Raw genomic sequence first — 14,032 nt, 5'->3', positions numbered from 1 at the left:
CGTCTGTCCTCCTTCCCTCATATATTAGTCATACACAGGAAACGTTTTAGTAAATGTTTGTGTTTCATATGTAATGTATGTATTATAAATTGTTTGTCTGCAATAGATTGTGATTTACAAATGAAGGTGGCCCCGTTCTCTGATGTAACACAGTCACACAATACACATGTACAGCTTTTCTGGACCTTAAACAGGTTTTGCCTAATTTGACACAATCTCAGTCTCACAACATGTTTTGCGCAGTGATTCACTTGAGCAATGATGACCACAAGTTAACCACAACCACAGCACAGATGTCATTTCTTAAATGCAAAAACTCTAAATTGTTCACACTTGTTCCCAATCATATCAGCCTGCAGTGGTTAGTGGAAAGTTGATACTAGCAATGGACAGAAATGAGGGAAGAGTGTGACAGTACAAAGTGGTGGATGAGGACGCACATATAGTATAAACATACTCATGAGGCATACTTTACATATGAAACATTTCTCAGACTGGAGGAAAGCATGACAAAGTCTCTGCAGATTCTCTGCGGCCACTACAATATCATGAATATTTTGATCATTTTGTAGAATTGCAAATGATTCACATGGACTAAACGTTTTATTCTGCACTGAAGCACTGCTGTAGTCTTGTTATTGCTACTGACTGTGTGTGTGTGTGTGTGTGTGTGTGTGTGTGTGTGTGTGTGTGTGGTTGTGATTGCTTGAATCAATTGAGTTTGTTTAGGACACTGCATTTGGTTCAGAGAATGAGATTTTGAGTTTTATGGATTAAAAAAAAGTAAATATACTGTATTGCCGAGAAACTGTTGATCATCACATGACAGCAGGCTTGTAAACACAAATATGGGATTTCAGAGTATTTTCCTTTGTTTAAACTGATGTCACCAGCTTCTGCTCAGTGTCTGCAAATGGGACTCCATCGTCTGTCAGTATCACCGTTTTAGGATCAGTCGAACTGAATATGCAGTTTACTGTATTTACATTTTACATTTACATTATGTTTGCAGCCACTGCAGTCTTAATATCTGTCTTTTATTACAGTCCATTAAACTTCATGATTTAATAAAGAGCCTATTTTGAGGGACCTGTTAAACATTAATGACGTTTTGACATCGATGAATTCATGAAGGCATCAGATTATGAAGTAGTTGGTGGAAAAGCAGTGTGTGTGTGTGTGTGTGTGTGTGTGTGTGTGTGTGTGTGTGTGTGTGTGTGTGTGTAAGACACTGAAGATTTTAGACTAACCTTTAACACACAGTGATGTGATGTAATTCTCTGTAAATCCTAAGCACATCCTAAGGTTTCCTTCATGTTCTGTAAAGACACTTTTTAAAAAAGATTATTATAATGACATAATCACCAAAACTCTTCTTAAAACACTACACAGAGCTATTATATGCCATCAAATCAACACTTGTGAGAAATTCAAAACACTAACGTCAATCATTTTCTCAAATATTTTTTTTCTAATTTTGATGATGTGTAGGGTTTATTTGTCCTGAAATAGGGTTTGGAGTTCTACAATGTTACCTTTTTCACATTGCAAACCTCAGCAATTGTACCTACTGTAGGTAATGTAAATTCAATGGGGAACACTGCAAAGAAAATCAGTGCACATATACAAAAATGTAACAAAAAAAAAATACTGGTAATTGCAATACAAGGTATTCAGCTGAAGTGACAAAAAAGAAATGAAAACTGCCTTCTGTTGCCTGCTTATTCTCACTCTGCGTTCTTGATGCTCCAACTTCTTGCCTAACACCTGCACTTGACGCCTCTTTTATACTGTGACCCACAACTGAATTGTTCTATCAGCTGAATTTAAAGAGGTGCGACATGATGGAGACTAGCTGCTAATCAGCATGCTGATGAACTACTTCAGTCTTTGTGAACTTAATTCAATTCAATTCAATTTTATTTATATAGCACCAAATCACAACAAACAGTCGCCTCAAGGCGAAGTGAAACATTTTCATGGCTGAAATATTTTGATTAAGTTCTACGACTTATTTTTCACTCACCTCTTCAGCAGGATTGAGATAATAAAACATAATAATGAGGTAAAATGAGTCTTATTGTATTTTAACTCAGTATGAGTTTTGTTTTAATTTGCTTGTTTGTTTTGCAAACATATGCTGCACCACCATTATTTTTGTTATTTTGAGAGCTTGAAGCTGACTTTGTCACTCTCACGTCACCTCGTGGTGTCCCAAATTTTCTGTATGATGGTAAAAGAGGCACAACCTGAGTAACTGAACAATAAATATGATTTAACGAAACAGAACAACTTAATACAATATTTTAAGGAACCTTATTGATTTGCGTCTGTGAAGCATTAATGCTCCTACATTGCCTCTCATCGCACTCGCTGACATGTCAGACAAACTGAGTCATGTTGAAACAACAGAAATGAGCACAGTGGAAGTGTCCTTTTTTTGCTTGCTTAATTGGCAAAAGAGATTGTGAGTCAGTAATAAGTTGAATTAATTCAAAAAGGAATTAAATGCCACACAAACCCAATATTTAAGTAATTAGAGCATCTTACTCTGTTCAATTTAATCTAATGAATTACTTTCAATTTTTTGTGTTTCTCTGAGATCTGTGATTAAACCATTATTACGAAACAAGAATATTTGGTATTCAGCAACAAAAAATAGCAAAACAAATAAAATTGTGTATATACCTGTGTTACTGTCCTTATTTTATTATCTATGATACAATACACAATACTATAAATGTAAATTATAACATTGCAAATGATTTATCAAGATTAGTTAATCATTTTTTCAGTTAAAAAACTAATTGAAATTAATAAAGTTTAACAATGGTTTGACATGGCAGCCAGCTGGGACCTTTGTGTGTGGAGTTTATATGTTCTTCCTGCATGGAGTCTCTCTGGGTTCAGCCCAAATACATGCTTGTTAGGTTAACTGGTGATTCTAAATTGGCCCTAGGAGTGAATGTGTGTCTGGGGTTGTCTGTCTCTCTGTGTTAGCCCTGTGATGGACTGGCAACCTGTCCAGGATGTCTTGTGCCTTTTGCCCTATGTCATTTGGGATAGGCTCCAGCCCAAAGGCAACCCTAAGCAGAATAAGCAGTTAAAAAATGGATGGCTCTGTTATAGTATTTTTCACTTCTGTATCTTGCTGACTTTTCAGATCACTGCTCAATCTTAAAATGGTGGGTTGGACATGGTGTAAATTTTCACTAAAAATGGAACTACGAACTACTAAAGTGGTCTTAACGACTTTTAATTAGGTTCTAGTTTGTGGTCTGTAAAATTTTAAACCTTGCAGCTTTTCATTTGGACTACAGTCACTGCCATTCAGGATTTCTGCACCCACATATGAACACTGACAATCAGCTGTGATGCACCCAGTGAAATGAAATACAGTATTGCATCAATGATACATCTATGGTAATAAAGCAAATAATTATTATTCTTTAGTGTGCATTTTTGTACAGATATGGTTTCAAGCTCTCTCACCATCCATGCAGCTTATATTTTGAGGTTAGTTCATTTGTCAAGAAAGACTAAACAAAATCTAATCTGGATACTTTTTACCTTATTAAGCTGTGTGTTTGCCTTATTATATAACCAGATTTTTAAAAACTGCTGTACTACTTCTATCTATCTATCTATCTATCTATCTATCTATCTATCTATCTATCTATCTATCTATCTATCTATCTATCTATCTATCTATCTATCTATCTATCTATGTATGGGGAATGAGTACCAGTGTTGAAGTAAATGTGTATCAGTTGCAAACAGGTGTTCTTCATCCTTGACTGTGAAAGAATTTACATAACCTCTGTTATGCATTTGAAATCAGTCTGAGAGGTGCAGCAGTCGTGTTTGGTCTGTTTAGTTTCTCCTTAATTTCCCACTCAAACCTGAGCACACACAGAAAAAATTCTGAAGACAATTCAGTGTTAGATTTCTTATTTTTAATGAAATATTTAACAGATAAAATCTGTCACATCTGTTTACAGATTTTTTGATTACTCACACACTGAGATCGTTTCTGTTTCTGAATCTACTCGTAATTTCACAAAACCACTTTGAAAAAGCAGATTTGAGACAACAGTTTACATTTATTAAACTACAAACTTTAAAAAATCTGCTTACTATGTATTTATGTTTAACTTGATGATAGAAAATTCCAAAGTTTAAGTAGAAAGTTTGGTAAAGTAACTTTAAGCTCAGCTATGGAGTAGTCCTACAAACTGACAGACGATACATTAAAAGATTTAAAAAAAAGAAAAAGGAAACACATTGTAGGCCAACTAATTACTAAACTAATGGCTGCTTGCCTGTCTCTGCTCCTAGCTGGAGGTCAGACTTTCTATTCTCGCCACACCTTCACTAGTTCCTTTCCAGTCACACCAGTGTCAACTCTGTTAATGCGTAATGATTAGCAATCAGTGTAAGAGTGATAGCAGGCCAATAGAAACAGAAAAGTTCCCCGTCATAAACCAATGGTGCGGCCACATTGTTAACGCGCTCAGCGAATCCCCTGCGGATCTGATGCAACAGGGCTGCAACTAAAGTTACACCTTCGAACTGCAACACGATGTCCTTCCGCTGCGGTGCGCTGAAAATAGTGCCTGCTGTACCGTCTCATGAACATGTTTCTCATTTTTTCTCTACACTGTTTTTGTTTAGACGGATTTAATAATGTATTTATTTGGTAGTTTTAATAGTCAGTGCTTCACTGGAGAAGTGATGAGAGTTTATTTTTGCTGTACTTTGTCCTGACAAGAAACAGTAACAACAAAGTACTTTGTTTTACTTCTTAAATTATTTTATCTGAAACCGCAAACGTTTAGTTTAGGGCTCATTAGTTAATGCAAGTGAAGTAAAAGTGAAATGAGACAAAAAAAAAAAAAAATCAAGTGGAACAGGGTCAGCTGGATGGGCTCGTTAAACGAGAGCAGCCGGTGGTCTCCGGATAACGGGAAAGTCCCCCCGCTTCATGACGTAACGACCCGGTGAACTCAGTGAAGTGCGGATTAATTTCATCTTCTGTGATCCGGTCCGGGCATTAGGAGTTGGAGAAGTAGCGGATTTAAAAACTTTGTGTCTGCAAGTCCTGTTCGTTGAAATAGCGCTTCATGAAGGGTCCCTGATTTCCAAAAGGGAAATTATGGCTTTTTAAACAGTGACTGTCGTCCTCTTCAACGTAAAGCTTTGTGTGCTTTGCTTCTGCAACGCACTTTTTACAAGACTAATTCAGAAACTATGGGGTGAGTACAAGAGTCTTTTAGCTTTGTAGGAGCAGAGGAAAGTTAAACGTCTCCTTTTACTTAAACACCTTTAGACACTTTTAACCTGACTTCACAGTGTACGGTCAGTTCGGTCGTGATTTTACGAGATTTACGGGGCTATTTCAGCCGTTATTACTATTTAAAGTAATCTTGTCAAACTTACATTTTTAAACTGTAACCACAGTGAATGTATTTGATTTGTGAGTGTTGACACATTTAAAGTGCGCAACAAATGTTTATGCTATCTACAGTCTGTAAATGACCTCTGGTTTTATGTTTCTGGAAGTCTGTTACGTTATTTAAGGAATACAAAAGTTTTTAAAAATATTATTAATCTTTTTTATTTGTACATGTTTTTTCCCTGAAGTATGTCAAATGACAGTTTTTAAACTACTAATTTAAATTTAAAGTGTGACATAAGTCAGTAATAATGCCTGTATGAGGTTACAGGTGAATAGACCACTGATTTAATTCAGCTGAACCAATTACCCACTAATGTACATTTATTTTGTAATTATCTTCTAAAATATTAATATTACATTGTTTTTGAAAAATCTAGAAGCTTATTAACTTTATAGGTTGAAATGGGGCATTTAAAGCTAATGCAAATATTTTTATACAAATTTCACAAATTTTTGTTTTTTTTTCCCCACAGGTCTTCAGGTGTTTCCACAACTGTTTCATCCACCCAGTGCACAGTTTGTGCTTTTGAACAATTCGATCGAAGCAGACGACACAATGGCGGCATCGATCCTTCGCAGGAAAATTTCTCCCATTTCCACAGGCGAGCTCAGCGCTCCCCAACTCCGACAGGCTAGCCCCAGCCAATCACGGCCGGGGACGGGGGCGGAGCCAACGGAGAGTCAGCACTTAATTGGTGAGTTTGGCCAAGACGCTTTTTTATTTTTCCACATCCCGAGGTCGGAGCCGCAGTGCAGCACGGGGCTAATGTCGTACAGTGAGTACAGCTAAGTGGATATTTATCGAATGCAGACGATGCTGTTCAATCATTTTCAGATGATCGGTTAGTTGGGCGCTTGGATTTTTTGGATGTATTGCTTAATTTTAATGTTAGCTTTTTTTTTTTTTTTTTTTTTTTTTTTTTACATTTGTGCTCTCAACCTTTCTTTAAGATTTTTTTTCTTAATTTTCATATTTAATTTTAGTCTTTTTTTTTTTTTTTACAAACACTTGAAAAAAATGGATTGCTTTGCTGATTACATGATGCTTTATTCTGATTTTTAATTTTTCTAGGTGATGGTCACTCTGATTGGATGACGGAAAAAGTTGATTTGTCTTCATTTGTGTCTACGACCGAGTCTTCTCCAAGCTCATCTCTTCCACCCTCGCCGTTAGAACAAGATGTCAAGGTGCCCTCGGATCTGGAGGTCATGACCTCTCTACTTCAGGAGGAGCTGGCTCAGCTTGAGGACTACTTCCGCTCTGAGTCCACATCCACCACAAACAAGTTGGAGAAATCTTCAAAATGTGAGAAGGGTGCCCAAGCCATGGGCTCCCAGTCTTATTACCAGTTACCCTATGGCTCGTATGGGACCAGCCAATCAGAAACCAGCCCTGTGGTTGTTACCTTGGCAACAGGGGAACTGGACCTGGCCAGCTTCTGCGGCGGACCCATCAGCAGAACCAAAATTGCAAGACCCGCTCCATACAACTACCACCACCGCTACCACCACAACAACGGGCGAAGAATCCTTGGTGAGGCTGTGAAAGTCGGGGATGAAGTTGGACTTGATACGTGGGGCTCCAGGGGATGTTACTCAGGAAGTACAGAGCTGTCTGTGAACCACTACTCGACACTGAAGACGGTGAGCAAGAATAGCCTCGGCAGCATCAAGAAGGTGAGAGAATGTGCTTTATCATTGAAGGAAGAGGAGAGTTATTGTTTCTCAGAAGGAATGTTTTGCAGCGAAGAGATTGCTCGAGGTTTTTGCCTGGGTGGCTCATACGATGGCCACCACAAGCGAGAGGGACAGTTGATGCACAATGTGAAGGTCAATGTAAGTTATGACAGCGCGGGGCTCGAGGTCTTGCATTGCAGCAAAGATGGAGGACTTTCCGGGAGTATCCCCCAAGAGACAATGGTGGCCAGTGACGGCTACTTCCACCAGTCCATGGCCAGCACAGAGCCTTACCATAGCTTTATAGGTGACCTAGATCAGCCGTCACAAGCACAGGCTGTCGATCCCCAACATGGCCACTACCTCTATCCAGAATGCCTTGCAGACCAAAGCTATGAATGTCTGTCCAGAGGGGAGGGTGAGGGGCCACTGTTGGGTGGCCCCATTCACCGCCCCACCCAGAGGCTAAAGGATGAGCCCTGCTCTGTGAAACCGGCTCTGGTGATGAGTGCAGTGTCTCTGGATGCCAACAGTGGAGAGAGGAAGCAGAAGAAGAGAGACCAGAACAAAACTGCTGCTCACAGGTAAACAACTGGCTCACTTTCTTCATCATAAAACACACGTTGACATTCATTAATATCCAAAAAATATGCAAGACTATTTTTGATATACTGGACATAATAGAAAAAATATTGCTGTTGATCATTGGTAAAGGTCTGTTTAAATGTAAAACTTGTCAGCATGGTGGGAGTGTTACATAAAGCAGACATCACATTGCTTTAAATGTCCTGCAAAATGTAGGAGGGACACGGAAAGTCCCTCGCTGTCTGCCAAATTCAGCCCCACCTAACCACTTCTATAAGTCTGGCAGGCTCACTGTGTTTCACTTACTCTTTTCTGTGTAAAACAGCATGCACATGAAAAAAAGTCTTTATATTGTGAGGTTTAAAGTTAGACCATGCAGAAAAGGGTGAAATAAGCAGCACCTCATATTATCCCAGTGGAGTGATGTTTGAGCTCTGTGTAATTCAAACAGTGTAGCTTCAAAGGTCACGTTTGCTCATTATTAAAGGTGCAAGGCAGCAAAACCTGTAAAACCAACCAGACACATTGTTCCTAATTGCAGGTACAGGCTGCGTAAGAGGGCGGAGCTGGACTCTCTGGAGGAGGAGCTGCACGGCCTCGAGGGGCAGAACCGGGAGCTTCGTGACAAGGCGGAATCGGTGGAGCGAGAAATACAGTATGTCAAAGATTTACTCATCGAGGTCTACAAGGCTCGCAGTCAGCGGCTCAAACAGGATGGCAGTGCCTAAAAACGCCCACGCTGACCTCAACTCCAAACTTACCCAGCCAGCACCAAGAGAAAAATCAAGTCGAGAGCACCAACTGGTTTTTGTCTCACAAATGGTAGTTTGCATGATTTTGGTAGTTCTTTTCTTAAAAAAAAAAAAAATGTAATTGTTCCAAGAGGATGACTGGACATACAGACACCTTTCCTAAGAGAAAAGACAAGAAGTTTCCAAATGGGTGACTAAACTATAACAAGCCTTAGCGAGGTGGCTTCCAGAGGAGATGCTGAACTTGTCCGTGACCACTGTGATCCGAACTGCACTCACAGCCTTGTGACGACTGAGTTTGCGCTTGCAACGAAGGATCGTTTACAAAATGCTCTTTGAATTAGTAGTAGTGATTGAATTTGCTTGTGGTTTTTTGTGACACACATCAGCAGCATTAAGGCAGATCCATGCTAAATATAGATTTTATTTTCTATTTTATTTTTACTTAATAATGTTCATTTATCATTTGCTTAAACAATCAACTGAATAAAGGGATTGCTGGAAAAATTGTGTAACATGCTCTACAAATATTCATTATCAGAAACATTTAGAGAATTTGTATTGCTAAACTGTTGAGTATTTACACCTCTTTACCCTTCTGAAATACCCAATGCATGTTTGATTTTGGAAAAGCATGTGCGAGTGTTATTTGAAGGCAATATTCTGTTAACTGCATGGCTTCAAGATCTCCACTGCGTCAGTTTAACTGAGTTGACTTTTTCCCTCTCATCAGCTGGCAACTTTTCTCTGAGTTTCTACCCCCGCCAGTGTGATTCATGCTCAGGTTTTGCTTTCTTGCTCTGAGAAACAGAAGCATTCACTGGCTTTCTTTTTTCCTTTCCCTTCTCCCTCTTTCTCGGCTGTATTTTGCGAACAAACAATCACCTGTTGACACAACAATAAATAGTTGTTGGGTATGACTTCATGGGAATTTTGTTTTCAATTGCTCAATTTGATGTATCTGAAATTCAGGTCCTTTTAATAGTCGATGTCAATGTCAGGAAATGAAACATCAGGTCAATTACAGCCAAATAAACCAGATATGTAGTATCATCCACCTCTGTCTTTGGACTGTTTTTCTCCTCATACGTTTCATCACAACACCCTGTACTCTGTTCAGCCTGGTGCGCACACACAGAATAAGAACAGAGTGGGATTAAGAGATAGACATGCAGAATAAAAGCCCCTGTGCCCCTCCCATTATGTTTCTACTCTACCCCAAAACTGCAGGTTCCAGCCCTCTCTTTTTGGCTGCAATGCAGTCAGAGTCTGATCCTTATTCCCAGGATTCATCGCCAGACGGCAGCCCATGAAGGCAGACTTTGACAGCTGACCATTTTGTGAGAAAACCTTATTCCCTCTAGATTAAGGAGCTAAGACTGAGTCCAAACAGCCACACAGTAAGAGAAGTGTGTTTGGAGAATTAAGAAGCACAACCTCATGTTATGTTTGCCCCCAATATTTTAGTGCCCCCCCCCCCCCCCCATATTTTGATTGATCCCCAGGGCTGTGTGGAGTCCTATCAAGCTCCGACAGTCAACAGAAAACAGAAGTTGCCTATCTCGTGTCCCAGCTCGTAGAGGGTGTGCGTGTGTGAAGGCGTGTGCATATGTGTGTGTGGAATCTCTTGGTATCTCTCCTAGCAGTCGTAGGCCTTTCAAGTGCATGAGGCAATATCACACAATAGTTGCAGAAGGAGGAGAGAGATGCAAGTGAACTATCAGAATAAGAAAGTACTGTGCTGACAGAGAGCACCATTAAATCTATTGATTTTGGCTTCTGTTTGTTGTTTGGTGCAATGTGAAAACAGAATGTGCAGCTATTCTGATGAAGATTTATAAGATTTTATGGAACGCTTATGTTGGCTGAGATAATAAATAAATAAATAAATAAATAAATAAATAAATATATATATATATATATATATATATATATATATATATATATATATATATATATATATATATATATAATCATCCAGCTCCATATGTCATAAAATAGCATGAATACAAGAGTTGGCAAATTTAGAATCACTATATTATATATATATATATATATATATATATATATATATATATATATATATATATATATATATATATATATATATATATATATATATATATATTAAAGAGTTCAGGCTGTGTTGGAGAATAAAGGTGGTCACATCAGATATTGACTTTAAAGCTCTTTATAATTGTACAAACTCTGTTTTTGCATTTCAGTTCGTTTTCACATTTTAATAAATTGCTGTACTCATTTCCCATTTTCCTTGCAAAATTAGGGACTTTTGCACAGTACTGTAGATTCACACTTTCATTTCATATTTTTCAAATTTCATTCTATTGATACTAATTTTCATTCTATATAGCAAACGTTTTCATTCCATATTAAAATATATTAATTTTTCATAGAATTTCATTCAAAGTTTCATATGTTCAGAGTGTTATTTAACAGATATATCTAGGTTTAATACTATATATTCGAGCTTACAATCCATATATATCATCTATTTTTGTGAGCAAACAAAATATTTCCGTCTGTTACTATATTGTCACCCTTTTAAAATAATGGCTTAAGTAATTTTTTTCAGGTCTTTCAGAAAAGAAAGACCTGAACCAAATATTGAAAATATGATTATTTAGGCAAAAATAAAACTTTTGTTATAAAATGACCTCAGCCATTATTCTAAGAGGATGACGATATAACTCCCTCACCACAAGGTGTCCCTCCAAGCTTTGAAAAAGACGTGCTCTGCTATGAAAAATATGACACACACACACACACACACACACACACACACACACACACACACACACACACACACACACACACACACACACACACCATACCATACCATACCATACCATACCATACCATAAATATTAAAATGTCACGTATGGAAGTCCCAGTCTAGGGTTGTTGCTGTTGTTTTTTCTGTTAAGCCACTTAACACTGACCTATGACTCATTCAAGCATAAACAAAGCACCTAATTCAAGGGATGAAACACTGCTGTGTCTACACATGACACACAACTTAGCAAAGAAATGAATTTAATTGGACCTGTAGGCACTTCATTACAAGCAGTCTGTCACAAAGAAGCATAATTTGTTCCCTTGCCAACAATGATTTTGTCACACATAAAACAGTATTTTCAATTCAATTCAGTTCAATTCAATTCAATTTTATTTATCTAGTGCAAAATCACAACAAACAGTCAACTCAAGGTGCTTTATACTGAAAAGTAAATAATTATAATAATATAGAGAAAATCCAACAGTCCGAACGACCCCCTATGAGCAGCACTTGGTGACAGTGGGAAGGAAAAACTCCCTTTTAACAGGAAGAAACCTCCAGCAGAACCAGGCTCAGGGAGGGGCAGTCATCTGCTGTGACCAGTTGTGAGTGAGGGGAGCGAAACAGGACAAAAGACACGCTGTGGAAGAGAGCCAGAGATTAATAGTAACTAATGATTAAATGCAGAGTGGAGTATAAACACATGAGGTGAGTGAAGAAGAAACACTCAGTGCATCATGGGAACCCCACAGCAGTCTAGGCCTATTGCAGCATATGATCCAGCCCTAACTATAAGCTTGATCAAAATGGAAAGTTCTAAGCCCAATCTTAGAAATAGAGGTGTCTGTCTCCTCCTGAATCCAAGCTGGGAGAGGGACACAGAAGAGGGACTTGAAAGCTGAAAGCTCTGCCTCCCCTTCTACTTTTAAATACCCTAGGAACCACAAGTAAGCCATCTGAAAGTGAAGTGATATGGTGCTATGAGGGCTGTAGCCCTTTAAGACCTATAATAGAATAAGTCTGCTGGACCATATCTTTACAGTTATACATGCTGTAGAATATTTCAACTCACTTTACATCAATAGAATCTTCAGGACCCTAATTATAATAATATGTATGAAGGAAATCCATAGAAACTACATAAGGTAGCTAAAAAGTGCGCTGACCCACAAAGAAATTGAAAACCGTTTTCTGTATCTACATATTATGGTAGATACAGATGTTCCATAACTGTATATGCTAATGCACACGATAAAGTGCATGGAGTACGTTTTGTTATTTGAGTTTTCTATGCGATTTTTGTGAACCCATCAGAGGAAGGATACAGCTCCCAATTTGGATTCAGGAGACAGACACCCTCTCTGTCTTTCAGATTAAGCTTAAGACTTTCCTTTTTGATAAAGCTTATAGTTAGGGCTGGATCAGGTGACCCTGAAACATCCCTTAGTTATACTGCAACAGGCCTATGATACAATGAGTATTTCTTTTTCATTCACCTCTTTTCCCTCTGCTTATACACCACTCAACATTTAATCATGGGTTATTATTAATCTCTGGCTTTCTCCCCTCAGCCCCAACTGGTTGCAGCAGATGACTGCCCCTCCTTGAGCCTGGTTCAGATGAACAGTATATGAAAGTTATGATCTTAAGAAATAGGAAACAATCCACCAAAGACCTGACTCGGGACCTGAAAATGGCAGCCACATCTAAAGAAGAGCTTATTTGTCAAGACTATTTAAAGAAATGACAGCAATGCTTACCTAAAAGAGGAATAAAGGTAATCATACCAAAAATTGACTTTCAAGCATGTTTTACCAGCTCTGTTTTTGCCTTATATACTTCATTTACATTTTTACATTTGCTTGTTTCACTGAAGTGCTGCATTTCTCATTTTTCTCGCAAAACATAAAGAAATTAGGGGTGGCTCCAGACTTTCCCTTGCTAGTGTATATAAAACTCTAATCAAAACAGTGAATAAAAAAGAAGACAAGTCACAAGTACAACGTTTCACATTCCCTCGAGTACTATAAATTAACCCTTAGATGTTGGTCACTTGTCATTACTAAAATGTACCCTGTTTTATCCTCCGTTGTGACTCTAATGGGGACCATCACTTACAAAATGATAAGCAAGGGAGCCATAGTTCTGTTTTTCCATGGAATTCTATACAACTCAACTTCTTTTTGCTCTATGGAAAAAATTTTTTTTAGGTGACCATGAATGTATACAGTTTCTCAATAGTCCACCTCATGAGTTATGCTTACTGGAGACTTCATTAGTTACACCTTGGTAGTACCAGGTTGGACCCCATTTTGCCTTAAGAACTGTCTTAATATTTTGAAGCATAGCTTCAATAAGGTGCTGATAGTATTTCTCAGAGAATGAATGACAGCATCACACAGCTGCTGCACATTTGTCATCCATGATGTGAATCTACCGTTCGACTACATCCCAAAGTTGCTCTGCTGAATTGAGATGTGGTGATTGTGGAAGCCACTTGAGTACATTGAACTCACTATCATATTTAACCAGTCTGAGATCACTTGAGCTTTGTGACATTGCATGCTATGCTGCTGGAATAGTCAAAGATGAGTACACTGTAGTCATAGAGGGCTTGATATGGTCAGTAACAATGCTCAGGTAGACTGTGAAGTTTAACCCTTATAAGGGCTTCGTTTTTTTTGTTACACAGAGAGTCCTGCTGGGTCTAGTGGATCCATTGCATTTTGGGGCTTTTAATTCAACATAATCAAACCATTTTTT

The 14,032-nt window shown here is 38.3% G+C and overlaps 1 protein-coding gene across 1 annotated transcript; it reads left to right on the top strand.

Moving 5' to 3' along the window:
* The first annotated feature begins 5,045 nt into the window (after nucleotides 1-5,045).
* On the top strand, nucleotides 5,046-9,525 carry atf5b (activating transcription factor 5b). The gene is made up of 4 exons (XM_030744380.1): nucleotides 5,046-5,255; nucleotides 5,932-6,153; nucleotides 6,531-7,719; nucleotides 8,262-9,525. Exons 2-4 carry the CDS (start codon nucleotides 6,015-6,017, stop codon nucleotides 8,446-8,448), a joined length of 1,515 nt encoding a protein of 504 aa, XP_030600240.1. The 5' UTR covers nucleotides 5,046-5,255; nucleotides 5,932-6,014; the 3' UTR covers nucleotides 8,449-9,525.
* The last annotated feature ends 4,507 nt before the right edge of the window (nucleotides 9,526-14,032 follow it).

This window comes from Archocentrus centrarchus, chromosome 13 (genome assembly GCF_007364275.1).
Source record: "Archocentrus centrarchus isolate MPI-CPG fArcCen1 chromosome 13, fArcCen1, whole genome shotgun sequence".
Classification (NCBI taxonomy): Eukaryota; Metazoa; Chordata; class Actinopteri; order Cichliformes; family Cichlidae; genus Archocentrus; species Archocentrus centrarchus.
The sequence above is the reverse complement of the archived record's forward strand: the minus strand, read 5'-3'. Positions and strand labels throughout refer to the sequence as shown.